This window comes from Diadema setosum, chromosome 18 (assembly GCF_964275005.1).
Source record: "Diadema setosum chromosome 18, eeDiaSeto1, whole genome shotgun sequence".
NCBI classification, from domain to species: Eukaryota; Metazoa; Echinodermata; class Echinoidea; order Diadematoida; family Diadematidae; genus Diadema; species Diadema setosum.
The window spans coordinates 17,896,865-17,913,834 of record NC_092702.1 but is presented as its reverse complement, the minus strand read 5'-3'; the positions used below and the strand labels follow the sequence as shown (position 1 = coordinate 17,913,834).

The window sequence follows — 16,970 nt, the reverse complement described above, 5'->3', positions numbered from 1 at the left end:
GAAGGGCGTGTCCTATCAGATGCAGAAACGGAGGAGCTGGTTTTCAAACGAACGCTGCTGCAGTGAGACGGACGGAGAGGCAACTCCACCGGGGTTCCGGCGACCGGGCAAAGAAAACCTTCGCTACAAGGCAATGCGTAGATTCCTGTACCTCTACCGAGGCCGCTCATATTACCATCTCCTATCGTGCCTCGTTCCCGTATACGCATGTATACTAACTATACCCTGTATATGCATAAACCAAGTTTACCTTACCTACTCCAATATCATAGCGTAACCATGAATATTATGGCTTTGCACATACGGTTTAGTTGTGATTAGCAATGGACTAGTTTGATCAATGTCAGGTCTATTGAATGCAACTCAATTCTAGACAACAGTCGATAACCTACATGGATAGTTTTAGTGATGAAAGTAACGTTATCATATCTCTTATTCTGTTTCATAAGTAAGGTTAATTTTAGGAACATTTTACATACTTATACTACGAGCATTGCAAGGACACTTGTGGTTCGTGTGAGACAGCATTTCTAGGAATCAAGATACTTCATTCTAGCTGTCAAGGAATAAGACGTGTGGTTCGTTTTGTGACAAGATTTCGAGGAAATCAAGTCCGCTTGTGTCCTTTGGGTGATTTTTTTAAAATAATTTCTTGAGGGGGGGGGGGGGCGGAGGGTTAGGAGTTCATGGTTTAGTTTAAGTCAAAGATACTACAAAGCAATAAGGGTCAAGACACAATACAGTAGTTGGTTAGAATGTAAGCATGGTACCCTCGTCTGGCATTTCGCAGCTTATTGGACCAAAAGCCACTCGAGTTCATGTATAGGATTATATGAAAGTGCTCATTATTGTCTGGCTGATAGTTTGCTGATTTGACAGTAAAAAAAAAAGAAGAAGAAGAAGAAGGAGATCATTAATTCTGCGGAGATGATCGCTGCTGGAAGGCAGCGTCTCGGCGTTGCTAACGAGCGACGTTCATCACCTTCGTTGCTAAGAAGTAACCTAGCTGAAGAAGCATCTATCCGTTGCTAAGAGGTAAATTGAAGATGCATCTAAGATTAAACTGTCTTCTAATTTCGTCTACCTACTGAACACACTGCTGCAAACCATATTCGAATGCAGTTTAGAATACAGTGAACTAGCCAAAACTCTACGCGAAAATGTAATACTAGTTAGCTTAAAAAGAATGTGATTTTTCTCACAAAATCCTCACACACATCAGTTAACATTGGTATAATTGGAATAAATATCAAAAGCTGTTCTTCGTTTTTCTTCTCATAAATTCTGTTTCATATGATTATATTCCACTACCAATCCTCAGTTCTTTGGTCCTGATGAGATCTTTCTTTTTTTTTCTTTTTTTATCCGTGCTCAATTCAATTTGATTCATTTCAATTCAATAGTTTATGTATTTCCATAGAAAATATATGGTACAAACTCTATGATGGTTATATGTCTTAATTGCTGTTTAGGGTTCAAAATGATCATTTTTGTAAAAAGAAATGATTATTTCCTGTTGGATATCGTGATGACCGAACTTAGCACTTAACATATGCTTAAGGACAGTTATTTATAACACGCTAAGCGTTCCGAGTTGAACTCGTGTAATGGAATGTGAAACCGGTGGGTATTGTATGACACATATCGATTCTGACGTCTTTTTAACATTATGTGTGTCATTATTCTAATCAAACAATGTCATCATAACTAATGGAATGTTGATTAAACTTTTCTTACATTTTCAATCTCTGCTGTGGCATCAAGGTGTGTGTAACGTAAGGAAAGCTAGTGCCAAATAAAGTGTGTGTGTGTGTGTGTGTGTTTGTGTTTATGTGTGTGCATTTATGTGTATTTTGTCGTTTTCCTCGTCCGTAACTCCGTGCTCTTGTGTAAGTGTACATCGACTTTGTGTTCATGTTGGTTTGAGATATTCGACTGCAAAGCAGAAACACATAATGGCGGTTAATCATGGACCTATTTGCTTTACAGTCATCATATCACTGCCTAAAGATAGCGAATGAAATGTATTAATCTATTGTGGTCGTGATACAACTCTGCATTAATATACTAGTATATGATTTTTCCGTTAGACATTGGGATATTAGTCAAGGCGACATTTTATGGGTATTTTTAGTTTCATTATTGAACTGGACACGGATACTTGACCGATTAACAACATCATGCGAATTATTACAAGCACACAATCATTTGAATACGTCTGTTTTCGTATGAACTAATTCCGCAACATATCATTTGTGATGCATGCACAATGTACATTATGTCATGTCTGATTGTATGCATATATATGTATACATATATTTCTATACGTATACATATGTAATAATGTAAATAGAAATATCTGATGAGTATACACTACGCCACAATCAGCTGATACAATATTCATAGGTGACACATTCACACTAACTTATTTTTGCTGCTTCTCACTTCTTAGCGCTTTGAATATTCTCCAAGTATTTGCGCTTTCCGAAACTTACAATCTCGAAGTAAAATATCCTACGTCGTTACATGTCATTTTACTTTTTGCATTATTTTTGTATTTATCTATCAACCAACATATCTGTCTGTTGTCTTTCTATCTATCAATCTATCTGTCCATCCATCTATCCATTTATCTATCTATCTATCTATCTATCTATCTATCTATCTATCTATCTATCTATCTATCTATCTATTTGGCACAGTGGATAAGACTCCCGACTCCCAATCGGAGGACCCGAGTTCGAATCCCGACCAGTGCTTACGTCCTTGGACAAGATGTTTTACCCACCATGTCCCTCTCGACCCAGATGTATAAATGGGTACCTGGCAACACTAGGGTAATAATAATGACAGGGCCCTCTGGTAGAGCAGTGGCAACACTGAAGAGGCTACCCTGGATAAGTAAGACCTTATCTATCTGTCTATCTATCTATCTATCTATCTATCTATCTATCTATCTATCTATCTCTCTCTCTCTCTCTCTCTCTCTCTCTATCTATCTATCTATCTATCTATCTATCTATCTATCTATCTATCTATCTATCTATCTATCAATCTAACTGTGCCTATCTGTCTATTTATTATCATCATCATCTGCACACACCACTACATTCATTCTTATCATGTAAACATATATCTATTGCTCTATAATCTCCTTGATTTATTAAATACCTTCTTTTCAATTTTGTAATGAACCGATCTTATATCTCGTGTCACTGTCTGTCTTTTAATCCTTTTCGTCCCCTCTTTGTTTTGAATCCTGTACAAAACAAAACAAAAAAATCTACCATAAGCACTCTTGCACGAATATTACATATTTGAAGTAGCCTTTATGTGTATGTGTATAGCCACCACAACAATCTGCACTTTAGTTGATAAATATACTTAAAGTGTTAAGAGCAAATTCACTAGCTATTTTATTCGTAATAGAAGGCACATAATTGGTGTACAGAAGAATATCTGGTAGCCTAGATTTATTCCCACTAGCAGAAAAGAAAATGGAGAATTGTTTCATCGATAGCGTATTGACATGCATGCTGATTCAAAAGCATTTTGACGGGATGTACCCTGATTATTCACCTTCCTCCAAATGCAAATGGGTTAGTAGTGACGACTTCCATTACAGGTGATTCCACACAAAAACAAAAACAAAAACAAAACAACAACAGTCACTTCCCTTATGTTTTCGTTTTGTTCTTTTTTGTTGCTATGATTGCTTTCTTTATTTCATTCGATATTTAAATTTTTTCCAGTGTTATAACGATATGAAAATTATGTCTTCCTGCCTGTTATCAAACTCCATATATATATTAGAAAAAAAAAATGGTTTTACAAGTGTAGAGGCTGTATTTCTTTGAACAATTCAAAGATGTGAAGTCTTTAAGCGTATTCAAAGGCAGTTAGCATTTCTCATTTTCTTTTCGCTTTTTTGGCTGAAACATGTCAATAGAATGTGTTTTCTGTTGAATTGCATTACTAAGCGACGATCTTTGTGTAGTGGAATCAATGGTCAAACTGTAGTAGATTAGCTTTGCATGAATGAATTCCTTTGTATGATTTTCGTCTCATTTACAGTGATTCTTCGAATCGAATTTGATCTGATGTAATTCTTATAGTGTTCATATAGTGTTCGTATATAATATGATTACCATTCAGTAATACATCGACAGCAGTACAATTACGAGATTCACAGCTGATTTTCCTTACAGCTAAACTATAGTTAAACACGGTTATATCATAGGAACTTTGACTGAAAGGTTGTAAAAACAAATGGCAAGTCATATTGCTGTGTAAATATGAATATCCTAGTTTCAGTTGCTAATTGGTTATGATCAAACATTCTGGTTTTGATAGTTGTATCATATATTCTTTCCCTTCTATGTGGGTTTCTTACGTAAACTTCAGTGACCGTTGTTTTAGAAATAATATGTATATATCAACAGATTAAATACTACAGTAAGAAATTACGTTCATATCAATTCATCAACCGATTTATACGATCTTGCGTCTATATCCATTGTATAGCATGTGTGTGTGTAAAAATTGTGTGTAAATAAAATCTGCTCTTTTCAAAATAAATTTCCATCATTCACCCGTGCAGTATTTGCGAGTCAATGATTCAAACTAAGACTTCGGCAAAAAAAAAAAATGCATCTTAAATCTAAAAGATATATAATATGTTTGAAATATTATTTAACATATTTCAACACATTTTAGTACATACATATTAATATATATATATATATATATATATATATATATATATATATATATATATATATATATATACATATATATAAATATTATATATATACATATATATATTATATATGGTTGTATGCTTATTCTCATGCATGTGTTTCTTGAATCATGCACTGAACTGCTGTCCATACATGATACATTAAAATGATAAAGAAATATATAAACTGGATGATACTGTGGAGACTAAATGAAGATAGAACTGATGACAAGTGATCATTTCATGTTTTATTTTTGTATATAGGGCAAAACAATCCATGAGTAAAAGTCTACTTAAGTACATAATAAATGTAATCTACCGCTATTACACAATAGCTGTATGCGTGTGTATATATTTTCAAGACATTGGAAATGATTTCACGACATAATATTATAACCAAAAAAGAAAAAGTGAAGATAATAAAAATGTCGAGTAGACATCTTCTCGAGAGTCATAACAGTATAAAATAGCAAATTTAAAGCGTTTGTAAAGAGAAATTAAGGGTGAATTAAGAATGAAGGGGAATTTAAGGTCCCTTGTTTAAGGGGAAATTTTCCCAAATAAAGATGCGGATTGACTGAATGGAGCAGTATTAACGAACACATCAGTGAATTTTGAGGAAACTCGGATAACAAGTTCAAAAGTTATATACTTAATGCTGGATGACAATACTACAAGAGTTTCTTCTTATATTTATGTTATATAAAACATAACGCATACATTGTTGTTCTGGAGTGACGTCACGAACTCTTGTAGTCTTCTCGTCCTGCGATAGAGGCGCCAAAACATTTAAAACTTTATAGCTTTTGAACGGATGGTTCGATTTTCCTCAAAGTGCACTTATGTGTTCCACTTATATTGCTGCATTTCCTCAATCCACGTGTATATTTGAATTTCATTCCCTTCAACCCTCCTACGGACCAACACCTTCCGCAGCCATTGACTTTGTACACAAACAAATCGACGCAAGTAATGAAAGAGAGCTCATGGTAAATGATAGCATACACAATGCAAAATCAATTTTCCTTTGTGCCAGCACATTTGATTCTTCTTTTTTTTTCTTCTTCACACAGTGAATATGGCTGAAATGATGGCAGGTTGTTCAATATCAGAACTATTTACAAAGATTAGGACGTAATTCTATGAAAAATACTCGGGAATCTATCCTAATTTGGACTTACAGGGGTCCTTTTTAAGGTAGATCGTGATTTTTCATTGCTTTTTTTCAGAACCAAACGAATCTTAAGATGATATTTGGTACGAGAGAAAAAATATAGTAACAACAACTCATAAAATGAACTTGAGCTGTCAGCTATTAATGGTACCGTTTTATTTCTTTGTCAAATCACCAACATATCGTTTTTACATGTTTTACTATCGATTTGCATGAGACAAGACGGATGGCCCAAAAGTATTGATGTTTCTTTATAATTAACAGTTACATCGTTGGGAATTTGCCCCCCCCCCAAAAAAAAAAAAAAAAAAAAACGAAAAAAAAAAAACCACACACACCACACAATAACGATATCAATTGAAGAGTCATAAGCGTGGTGTTAAGCATCGCGTCATTGCATATATTGCTACATTATAGCTACATATAGCTACACGATGAACCAATGAGCACAATGTGCGCTTCAAAGAACAGCTTTTAATAGATTGAAACCACGTGATTACCATGCACAAGGATCACTGGCAGTGATATAAACCTCACTTGCTGCAGTCACGAGAACGCGACTCTGTTGTCAGTAATATTATTAGCACCTTATGTGCGCGTCTTCTTATGCCTGTTCTGTGTATAATCATGGAGCTACAGTAGCTTCAGGTTGTAATAATGTGCTTGTGTGTCGCGATGGAGGTTTAGAGGGCATGCACTGTTTAAGTAGTCAATCTGGTTGATGTAGGGAAATTCACTGCGGAGAGGTATGATAAATAACACATTTGGGTCTCTAGGTGGCGCTATTCAAGAGTCGTGCTCAGAATCATACTGAGTGTTCTGAGATATTCTTACGTAACATGTGTACAGTTTATGACGTTAGGGGATACCAATAAGGTGATTGTTCCTGTTTTAATTCTATACATCTCATGAAGTCAATAGTAAACACAGCAGTGGAAAAAGAAAAAAACATTTTTTTTTTTTTTTTTTTTTTAATCAGCATGCGCAGAAGACACAGGCGCACGAAAACGTGTTTCCTTCAGCAAAATTGTCATCCAACCAACTTCATCTTGTTGGGTTCATTCGTTTTTGCAAAACCATGTATTTGGTAATCAGCAATGAATGACTACTTTGCCAATTTCATGAATTCCTGTATCTTTCTTAGCCAATATTAGACTGTATGACGTGGCAAAATAAGACAAAAATATTTTGCAGCATACAAATACAATTGCACATAAAGATGAAACGTAGATTCATGTTGATGCACGTTTCATACCCAAAGAGTTGTTATTTACTATTAAAGAGTATGAGGGTCATATTCAAACGTAAGACTAGAGGCTAGATCACCTTGTACAGAACGGGAAAAGGTTGCAAGTAAAGGTTTCATCATTTAGTTGAGGTCATCGTCAACGACACGCGATCGACCACATTTCTGTGCTAGCTTTGCATTTTCGTAAAAAAAAGAAGGAAACGCCGGAGAAGGTATGTTTTCAGCAACGTTACCAAGGAGAATCTTCTCTCACAATCTGCTCGTCACTCATTCGTCACAACGGCGAACCTGATACACCTATTTTCGACGATCTATCTCTTTGCGACCGTATATAGACTCGGACACACACCAGTGTGTGCAAAATATTTCCGTGTGGCATCGGTGGAATAGACAGAAATGAATGTCGGCCGCAATCGGACGTGGTGACGTCATATCAGATCACGTGGTGTGTTCAACAGGTTGCCACGTAAGGAAGCAGCATGATGGATTCAGGGTCATGCGAGGGCAATCGACAATAACGCTGATGCACCAATTACAAAGCCCCATAATGACGTCATCATGTCTCTCTTCTCCCTTCGGCGTGATGATGGGGGAGTTCCCCCAAGAGTGCTCCTGTAACCCCAACTGATTCAGGTCACCACGGCTCTGTTGCCATCGCGATGAGCGTTCCAGCATGGTCCTCAAAAAAGGTATGTGTGCAGCTCAAAAAAAAAAAAAAGGTCTTTGCGGCAAAAAACAAAGTTCTGAATTTGTTTGCTAATAACATCGGAAACATAATTGTATGCATAAATTGTGTGTTCTATCACGGCATATATATATATATATATATATATATATATGTATATATATATATATATATATATATATATATATATATATATATATATATATATATATATATATATATATATATATATAGAGAGAGAGAGAGAGAGAGAGATCTCATTTCTCATAGCCAATATCTATGGATTTAACATGACTATCAACAAGATCAAGTGAAGAGCTGTGTATTAGATATATCCCAAATTGCATAACCTACCACACACCGCTTACAGAAACCGGACGTGCTTACTTATTCGCGTGTTATTAGGGCTACGAGGAGTACCACATTTTTGGAGACAGCGAGTTGAGACCACGGTGTCTTTATGGAATTATGCGAATACGCAAATTTGGTTGGTTGGTTGTCACTCTGCCAATGCCAAAGCCTGATAAGTTTAGGCGAAATCAGAACCGGTATATCAGACAAATTAAAGCTTTACTGCTGTTAGGATAAGATCAGTAAAAGGGATAGCAAGAACAAGATCAACATCAATTACTGATACTCGTCGCCAAAGCAGTTCGGTAAAAACTTGTTTGAAGCAAATTTCGACAATTCATCAGGACGCGTTTCCATGATGGTTTATGGGACAAACACTACAGGCACCATCTACTTCCTATAAACAATAGAAAGCTGAGAAGGGAAAAAGAGCAGAAAATACTCTAAACTATGGAAACAAAAACTAAGCAAATAAACCTTGGGAATAACTTCTCTGCCTTTCAGACTGCTACATGTAGTCTTGTTAAGAAGGCATCTATAGTCAAAAGCAGATAAGATATATTCGTCAAATAAACATGATGAGCTCTAATGCCTCTTTCGAGTCTTGTCCAAAACGTGTATGCATAGGTAAAAACGTCGGCGACGACAAGAATATAGTGACGGTCGTCGCCTTTCATTTTGCAGTCCCCGCATTGCGCAGTGCTGCATGTCTAACCATAATAGTGTACAGTCACTGGACAACAGTCTCCATATAAACAGTCTTGGGTTCTCGTGTTGCGTTGCGGATCACGCTTTGCTGAACATAAAGGAGGCTGCGGCCAACGTTCCCATGAGAAAGACTAATAGAAATACCCTGTCCATGACCAGCGCTACGCGCTTCCACTCGTTCTGGCGGATTTTCTCCTCGCGCTCGGCGCGATTATTGCTGGTCAGCTTGCGCAGCTCGGTTAACATGCTGCGCAGGATGGGGATAGCGTCCCTCGTGAACGAGTCCGAGCGGCGGCCGCACTCGAGCACGTGCATGCCGTCCTTGTTGACGGTGTTGTTGCGCTCTGTCATCGTCATGCCGTTGTGCTGCTGCTGTTGCTGCTGCTTGGCCGAGGGCGATAAAGGGTCCGCGCACGTCATCAGGTCTTCCAACTCCCAGCTGTGGCAGTGCTTCTGTAGCGAGTCCGTGCGCACGCTCATCCGACGTCGCTCCGTCTTCGAATTCTTGACGACCGCCGGAGCGAGGATGCGGCCGAGTACGTCGATGACCAGGATGCGAACCCACCGAGGAACGGGCCGGCAGTCCGGTCGGCAGTGGTACATGTTGAGGACCATCACCGACATCGCCAAGGAACCCGAGATGAGAACCATGGTGCTCATGAAATATTGTCCTGGAGGAGGAGGGAGATTAGAAGAGAATGGAAGAGTGTAGAGCGAGAAGAGGAGAAAAGAAGACAAGAGGATGGAAAAGAAGAGAAGAGAAGAAAAGTGAAGAAAATGGAAGAGTTTAGAGCAGAAAAGAGAAGAGAAGAAAAGAAAAGAAGAAAAGATGAGGGAAGAGATTACAAGAAAAGAGAATGGAAAAGAAGAGAAGGAAAAGAAGAAAAGAGAAGTGGAGAAAATGGAAGAGTGTAGAGCAGAGAAGAGTAGGAAAAGGAAGAGAAGGAAAGAGAAGAGAAGAGAAGAAAAGAGAAGAAAAATGGAAGGGAAGAGATAAGTAGAGAAGAGAAGATAAAAGAAGAGAAGAAAATAGAAAAGAAGAGAATGGAAGAGGAGGGAAGAGGAGAGAAGAGAGGGGAAAAGATGAAGATATAGATATTGAAAGGGGGATCGAGGGAGATAGAGTGAGAGGGAGGGAGAGTGATAAATAGACGTGATGGGTTTAATTAAAAAGGGTACGACGAAAAGAATCATCTTACCACGAACGTTTCTAATACAGGATCCCTCATTGGTGTTAAATATTGTGTTATCTACCATACAATAAGTGTATGCTCTATCATGCACTATACCTCATTATAGAACAACAAATACTATAAAATCATCCCGAGTGCGTTTTATTTCGATCGATTGACAATGATTATGAATGATGCCCTTATCAAAAAACAAAACTTTATTTTGAAAAATCTGGGATTTTATGAAACAGAAATGAAAGAAAATTCACCCCCTTAGATTCTGGTTAAAAAAAGAAAAAAAAAAACCAAACAAAAACATCATGGGAGAGTAAATGCCAAAAGAGGTGGTGCGTGTATCAAGTATGATCCTGGGAATGAATCCCTGATCGTTACCGACGACGGGCACGGCGCTGGTGGGCGGCATCGTTTCGGCGACGAGGAGCAAGAAGACTGTGAGTGAGAGGAGAACGGTGATGCCCAGACTGATCTTTTCACCCGATTCGGGCGGGAGGAAGAAGCTGAGTAGCGCCACCATCGACACAAACGTGCAAGGGAGAATCAAGTTGAATATGTAGTACAGCGGTCTCCTCTTGAATCGAATCTGAAAAGCAAAAGAAGAGGAAAACAGAAAAAATAATAATAATAAAGCGCGCAAGTGCAATAGTTATTCCTTTTCTCTGGGTTTGTGTGGTGAGTACGAGAATACGATCTTCTTCTTTTTCATTTCTTTTTTAATGAAAAGTACACATTTCATCGACTTGTTACTGCCATTATGTTAAGAGTGATTTATTATAAGTCCCCCTTCTTTCTGAAAGAGGTAAGTCAGGTATTCTTTCATTATTCCAGAAAAATTAACATCTTGAATTCTCTTCACATAGTTTTTTTTGACGTCACGAAGTGTTGTGATCCTGTCATCCGGAGCTGCATGTGCCGAAACTTCATAACTTTTGAACAGATTGTCAAACTTTCTCAGATTTTGCTGATGTGTATTGCTAATATTGGTGCATTCACTCAATCCATATACTTAGGTATTATTTCCCTTTAAATGTTTTTTTTTTTTTTTTTTTTTTAATTACGCTCTTTCCCGGTGGAGTAACAAGATACAGATTATCAATGCAGGATGTATGTGCGTTCACGACTACCGCAATACGGAAGCGTTAGACCAGCTTTTTATGGTCATCATTGCTTTGAAAATATCGGCTACGTTATAGCACACACATACAGACCTACCAATCATGGTACATACCTCTTAGTACGACGAAATGCACCAGCAATGTACACACATCAAGCATGACATGGCGCGTAGTGTGTGTGTGTGTGTGTGTGTGTGTGTGTGTGTGTGTGTGTGTGTGTGTGTGTGTGTGTGTGTGTGTGTGTGTGTGTGTGTGTGTGTGCGTGCGTACACGCGAGGATAGAATGAGTGTACATCATCTCATTACAACTCTTGGTTGAATATTACTCTTGAACAATATTACTCTTGAACAATCATACTCTTGAACAATATTATTTCATGACATGTTACTCTGTACTATGTTTTGATTTTCGTTGATTGGAAATAAACTATGATTGAATTGAATTGAATTGATTTACATCAAATTTTCCAATCTCCGTGTAGCTGTGACTTAAACTGCGTACGGTGAACGCATTTCTCTACACCCCTAATGATATCGATTTGCGTTTCTATTTTAATCATCCCCAACGTCTTCTCCAATTCCAGACATGCTTTGCCTGCAAGGCCCGTGTTTCCCCCTCCTTCCGAAAATGACACACTTATCGAATCTTTCTCTAAAAAATCGAAACTTTTTCGTTCTGATGGGAATCCACAAGACTTGGCTAGGGTAGTGAGGTACCCTGGCGTACCGTTTGAGAAAGGGAAAGTTTCATTGTCAATTCGGGTCTGTAACTGGAATTAAGAGGGATATCCGTTCTCATTCTACAAGCTATGTTTTGTTTGTTTTTTTTTTTTTTTAGCAGTCCCCTCCATTTCCGACTTTTTCTTTGTTACGATTCAGTTACAGTTTGTCCATGCATTTTTTTCATCTAAAGTATGTTTTGTCTCATTGTAAACAAATGACGTGCATTTAAATCTCATTTGAATATGCAAAAGTTACATTGTATACTTTGCTTTATCTATATGCAATTGTCATATTGTATACTTTCGTCGGAAATGAAATAAAAATGAAATGAACGAATGAAATGGTATATTGTGGTAATGTATTACTTATCAAAACAATGAGCATGATATCATAGGAAATAGCAATACATTGATAACTGAAAAAGATGCGGGTGGATGTCTGTACACGATGACGATATAACAAAGCTATTGTCCAAAGGGTCCACTACACAGGCATATGTATAACTTATTACGTGCGTCACGAGGAATTTAAAGAAAGTGAGACATTCTGTAAGGGTAAGAACAAACACAATAGGGAAATACACAGTAAACATGTAGAACATTTTATACAAAGAGAAACAAAATATTGTTATCACGAGAGCATCAAAAACGAAAATCGCTTAAGGCAGAAGGTTTTATTTCTAATTCAACATTGTTCAGAAAAGACATTCATCTATCTGCTCCATTAATACCCCTAATTAGACATAATATTATGTTAAAACATGTCATTGCTTATATTGTATGTATGTATGTATGTATGCATGTTTGTAATAGTACTGTGTGTGCCTGTGTGCGTGTGTGTGTATGTGTATGCTAGATGTACAATAATTGGTGATAAAACTGGTAATGGGAATACGACCAGATGCAAAGAAAGACTTGAAGATGACGTGAGCGTCGAATAGATGAAGGGAAGTGACCCTTCGAATCAGGACAGAAAATCTTGATATTAAAGAATTTTGATCAATGATACTTTTGCTTGCACTCACCACGTAGGTCACGTCTGTGTACGTCTTTCCCGGCGCATCCGGGTACTCGACCTCGTTTGAGGTGGCGGTCATGTCCAGGATATCCCACTGGCCGTCACTGTTGAAGACGGAGTCGTCACCTACGTTGAGCAATAAACAGTCGAATAAGTCGGAGCTGGGTTATGCCACCACGTCCCTGTCAGAATCATCTACTGGTACCTTGTTAAAGATCATTGTTTCGTAACCCTTTAATACCCCACTGCTCGTTTTGAAAGTTAATCATGGTATTACTGGTAGTTCATGCTATTTGACAGACGCATATATATGCAGCCCTTTAGCAAAATTCGTACAGGCAAAGGTGACAACAACATACAATTCCTTGTAGGTCAAAAGTTCATGGCAGCTCAACTTCTAATATTTAGTAAAGCAATGCCGGTATGGTTTTTGACGCCAGCGTGTGGAAATTGGCGTCCCTGTTCAATTACCATTTCGATGCATTTCAATTCTGTGTATCAGACATTTTTTTTTCTGATTACGTCCTAAATTACTAGATATTTATTGCTGTTTGAGGGATTTTTTTTGCCATGACACGCAGGCTTAACTGCTTAGGACTAGAAGACAAGACATTGGTATTCCAACTGTCTTCCAAGAGGGGAACGAAGGGTCTGCTGTGAACTGAATCAATAACACAGACATTTTTTGATTCGTTTTATTCCCCACAGTAGTTCATTTGGTTCATTTCAGTGTTTTTGCCTCATCCAAACGTGGCCTGTTTACCGATTACTTTGAAACATTGAGACAACAATTCTTGTACACGGGTTTGTGAGAAAGAAAGCATATCATCATGTGTGTTGTTGTTTTTTTAATGTGGCTGAAAAAAATCCGTAGCCAAACGAAAGCTGGGGTAAGCAAGCGTTTTGTGTGTGTGTGTTTTTTTTTTTTTTTTTTTTTTTTACACTGCTAGTCGCTTGACGCTGGATCGTTCGAATCTTTTATCCTGCAAAACACGGCCTGCGTCGGCAAGCAACGTCTCAACTCGTGGAAATACTGTCCATGTTTGGTCAGTGACAATAGTGTGAGTGGCGCTAAACATGAAAGGATAAACCTGAGCTAATTAAGACTAATAACAAAATAAACCATAAGTTCGCCAGCCATGCCATTCCGGCGAGGGTTGAAATATAACTTCGGTGTTTGAGTCATTTTATGTGAAAGGTACCGTCACAGCTGGGCTCGATAGAGTAAATTCCGCGGCACATTGAGCTGAAAGCATAGCAGCAAAACAAGGTTTTGGCGCGTTTATGGAACTGTTTACAGGAAATCGGAGCGACGTCATTGCATCGTCTGTCATAAAGTCAGAAACTAACTCAGCGTGATTCTGAATTCAGTCAGATTAATGGTTGTTATTTCCGGGTGCGGTATCTGCGCTGTCGATTAGCCCGATCTATCTCACAATTTGTTTATCGACGAACCTCCAATGTATTTACTAAAGGCGCATGTTTTATAGGTGGCATTGCTTTTATAACTGGAGTTAGCGTTAAAGAGATGGCATATATAGTTTTGGTTTAGGTGAGGATTTAGCTTTTAACTTTTTGCGAAATATTTAGAAACCATTTTATTAAGTGTTGAAAAGCAGACGATTCTAAGAAGAATTCAAAGTTTATTTGATGAAAATCACTTTTGAATTGGCGGAGATATCCAAACACAAAGTAAAACAAAGTGATCCTAATGGGTCCGACCTTTGATCAGGATCGCTTCTTTTTGGATATCTCAGCCATTTCAAAACCAATTTCATCAAATAAACTGTGAATTACTCTTAGAGCTATATGCTATTTCATATTTAACAAGAGGTTTCTCATTATCTCAAAAAAAACATCGTCAAAAACAAACAAACAAATAAACAAACAAAAAAACAAACAAACAAACACGTTGGAAACCTTAAGCCCCATCTCAACCGAAACTATACCATCACTTAAAACAGTCCCTCCGAACTATTATATATTTCCAAGGTCGTTTTTCCCCCTATAAATGAGTTTGAGTGTTTTCTCTTAACTGATGCAGGAAGATCTGAGCAGAAAGTATGCACACGTACATTTCACTGAAACTCCCCTTTTTTGTTGGGGGATACCATGGACCGTTATTGATTACAAAAACGCATATTTTTCTGCTAAGGTTATGAATGAAGCATGTAACGTTCAACCAGCTGCTACGATGTAATCTGCACGAGTTGATCTCGACGCTCTGTGTGTCAGCTCCATGGTTGTTCCATGACCTTTTCACGTTTAGCTTATGCATGATACAATAATAAAATGTTGTTCAACAGGTGTGAGGAGAGTTTTTGAATGCGACAACAATAATCTTGTCCTGCAATGATTATCACAAATAACAGGAAAATAAAATGAGGATACCAAATTTAACAATCCGAACCTCCCGCGTGGCGTTGAACGCAACTGCTTGTCTCTTACGTCACCTATTCAAAGGTGGTCTGAGTAGTGAGACTATGCCCCGGAAGATTTCGAAAAGGTTGGAAGGAGGGACAGCAACAACAAAAAATAAAAAATAAAGAGAGAGTGAGAGAGAGAGAGAGAGAGAAATATGAACAAGTTAAGAAAAAAAAAGACGAAGAAAGAACAGGTTCAGGAGGAAACGTCTTGTGGTGATCACATGGACACGAAGCGAAAGGGTACTCCCAAAATCTCAGGCCTAATTCACCCTCCGATCGCACTTCGGGCAGGTGATTCAACATCGGCATGGCGCCAAAATTGCCATCGACACCGATCGTGTGTTTGTGATAGCGACTCGGGTCACGGGATATAATATGCGGACTACTGGCAGGATGGAGGGAAGATGGTAAACGGGTGGGCCATGGGGAACAAGAGGGGGGGGGGGGTGGATGGGGAGGTAGAAAACAGAGAACCAACCGACATGCATTTTAAGTGTTGATTATGGAGAATTCTTTTCCATGTTTATTCTGGGAACCCTTCCCTCGCGACATTAGTTTGATTCATTCGAGTTTCTTGAAGAGGAAATCCACCCCCAAAACTTTAAAAGAAAGGGAACAATATTCCCTACAGAACAATACAAAAGTGGCAAAAATCGGATTAGAGGAAGATGTGATATTTTGAAATTTCATTTTGTTTTAGAAAAACATTTCTTGACCAGTACTTATGAATGTTCAAATCAGTAAGTTGACGATATCATGCTCTCACAATTTCTTATTCATTTTTTATACAGAAATGACAAAAAATCTTATATTTCAGCCGTATAAATATAAAACTTGCTTTAAAACCACCCAAAATGAAAAAAAAAGTAACCTCTGATATAAAGGTTTGGGAACATGCTATTACTTGTATTAGCTAAAAATAACCTTTTATCCCGAATTTTATATAAAACATATACATGAAAAATTGTGAGGTTACGACATCATCAACTCGCTCATTTGAATATTCATAATGACTGGTCAAAAATTTCCGAAAGAAAGGAACTTCAAACTGTCATAATTTCCTTATTTTTCACCCAATTTTTGTCATTTTTGCACCGTTCTGTAGGGAATAATTCTTTTTTATCTTTTGAATTCTAGTTATTTTTATGGTTGATTTCCTCTTTAAAGAAATGTAAATAACAGCAAATGTAGAAAACAATAATAATAATAATATTCATGATAATAACAATAATGATAATAATAATAATAGTAATAATGATAATAATAATAATAATAATAATAATAATAATAATAATAACAATGATAAATAAATCAAGATAAAAGGTAAAGTCCTACGGTGGTGGTCATTAGAACAGAACAGTCAGCAGATATTGGCATAAGAACTGGAAGTGTGTGTGGGTGCAAGTAGAATATAAAATTGCGCGCGCGTGTGTGTGTATAATATATATATATATATATATATATATATATATATATATATATATACATATATGCAGATATTTTGTTTTGGCAAAAAGGCACTTCTAATGATTGCACGCAGCGTGATCGGATGGCTGAAGTGTTTTGTTTCGTAGCCCGAAAGCTGTTCCCACTC

General features: G+C 37.4%; 1 protein-coding gene across 1 annotated transcript in view; it reads right to left on the bottom strand.

Annotated features, from left to right (window-relative positions):
* Nucleotides 1-8,983: 8,983 nt before the first annotated feature.
* Nucleotides 8,984-16,970, bottom strand: part of LOC140241374 (neuronal acetylcholine receptor subunit alpha-10-like) — a gene marked incomplete at its 5' end in the record, with an annotated part of 71,868 nt that continues 63,881 nt past the window's right edge. Inside the window, 3 exons of the mRNA XM_072321104.1 lie at nucleotides 8,984-9,576; nucleotides 10,471-10,678; nucleotides 12,958-13,076. Of these exons, the coding sequence (XP_072177205.1) occupies nucleotides 8,984-9,576; nucleotides 10,471-10,678; nucleotides 12,958-13,076 (920 nt within the window). The remainder of the gene's footprint in view (nucleotides 9,577-10,470; nucleotides 10,679-12,957; nucleotides 13,077-16,970) is intronic.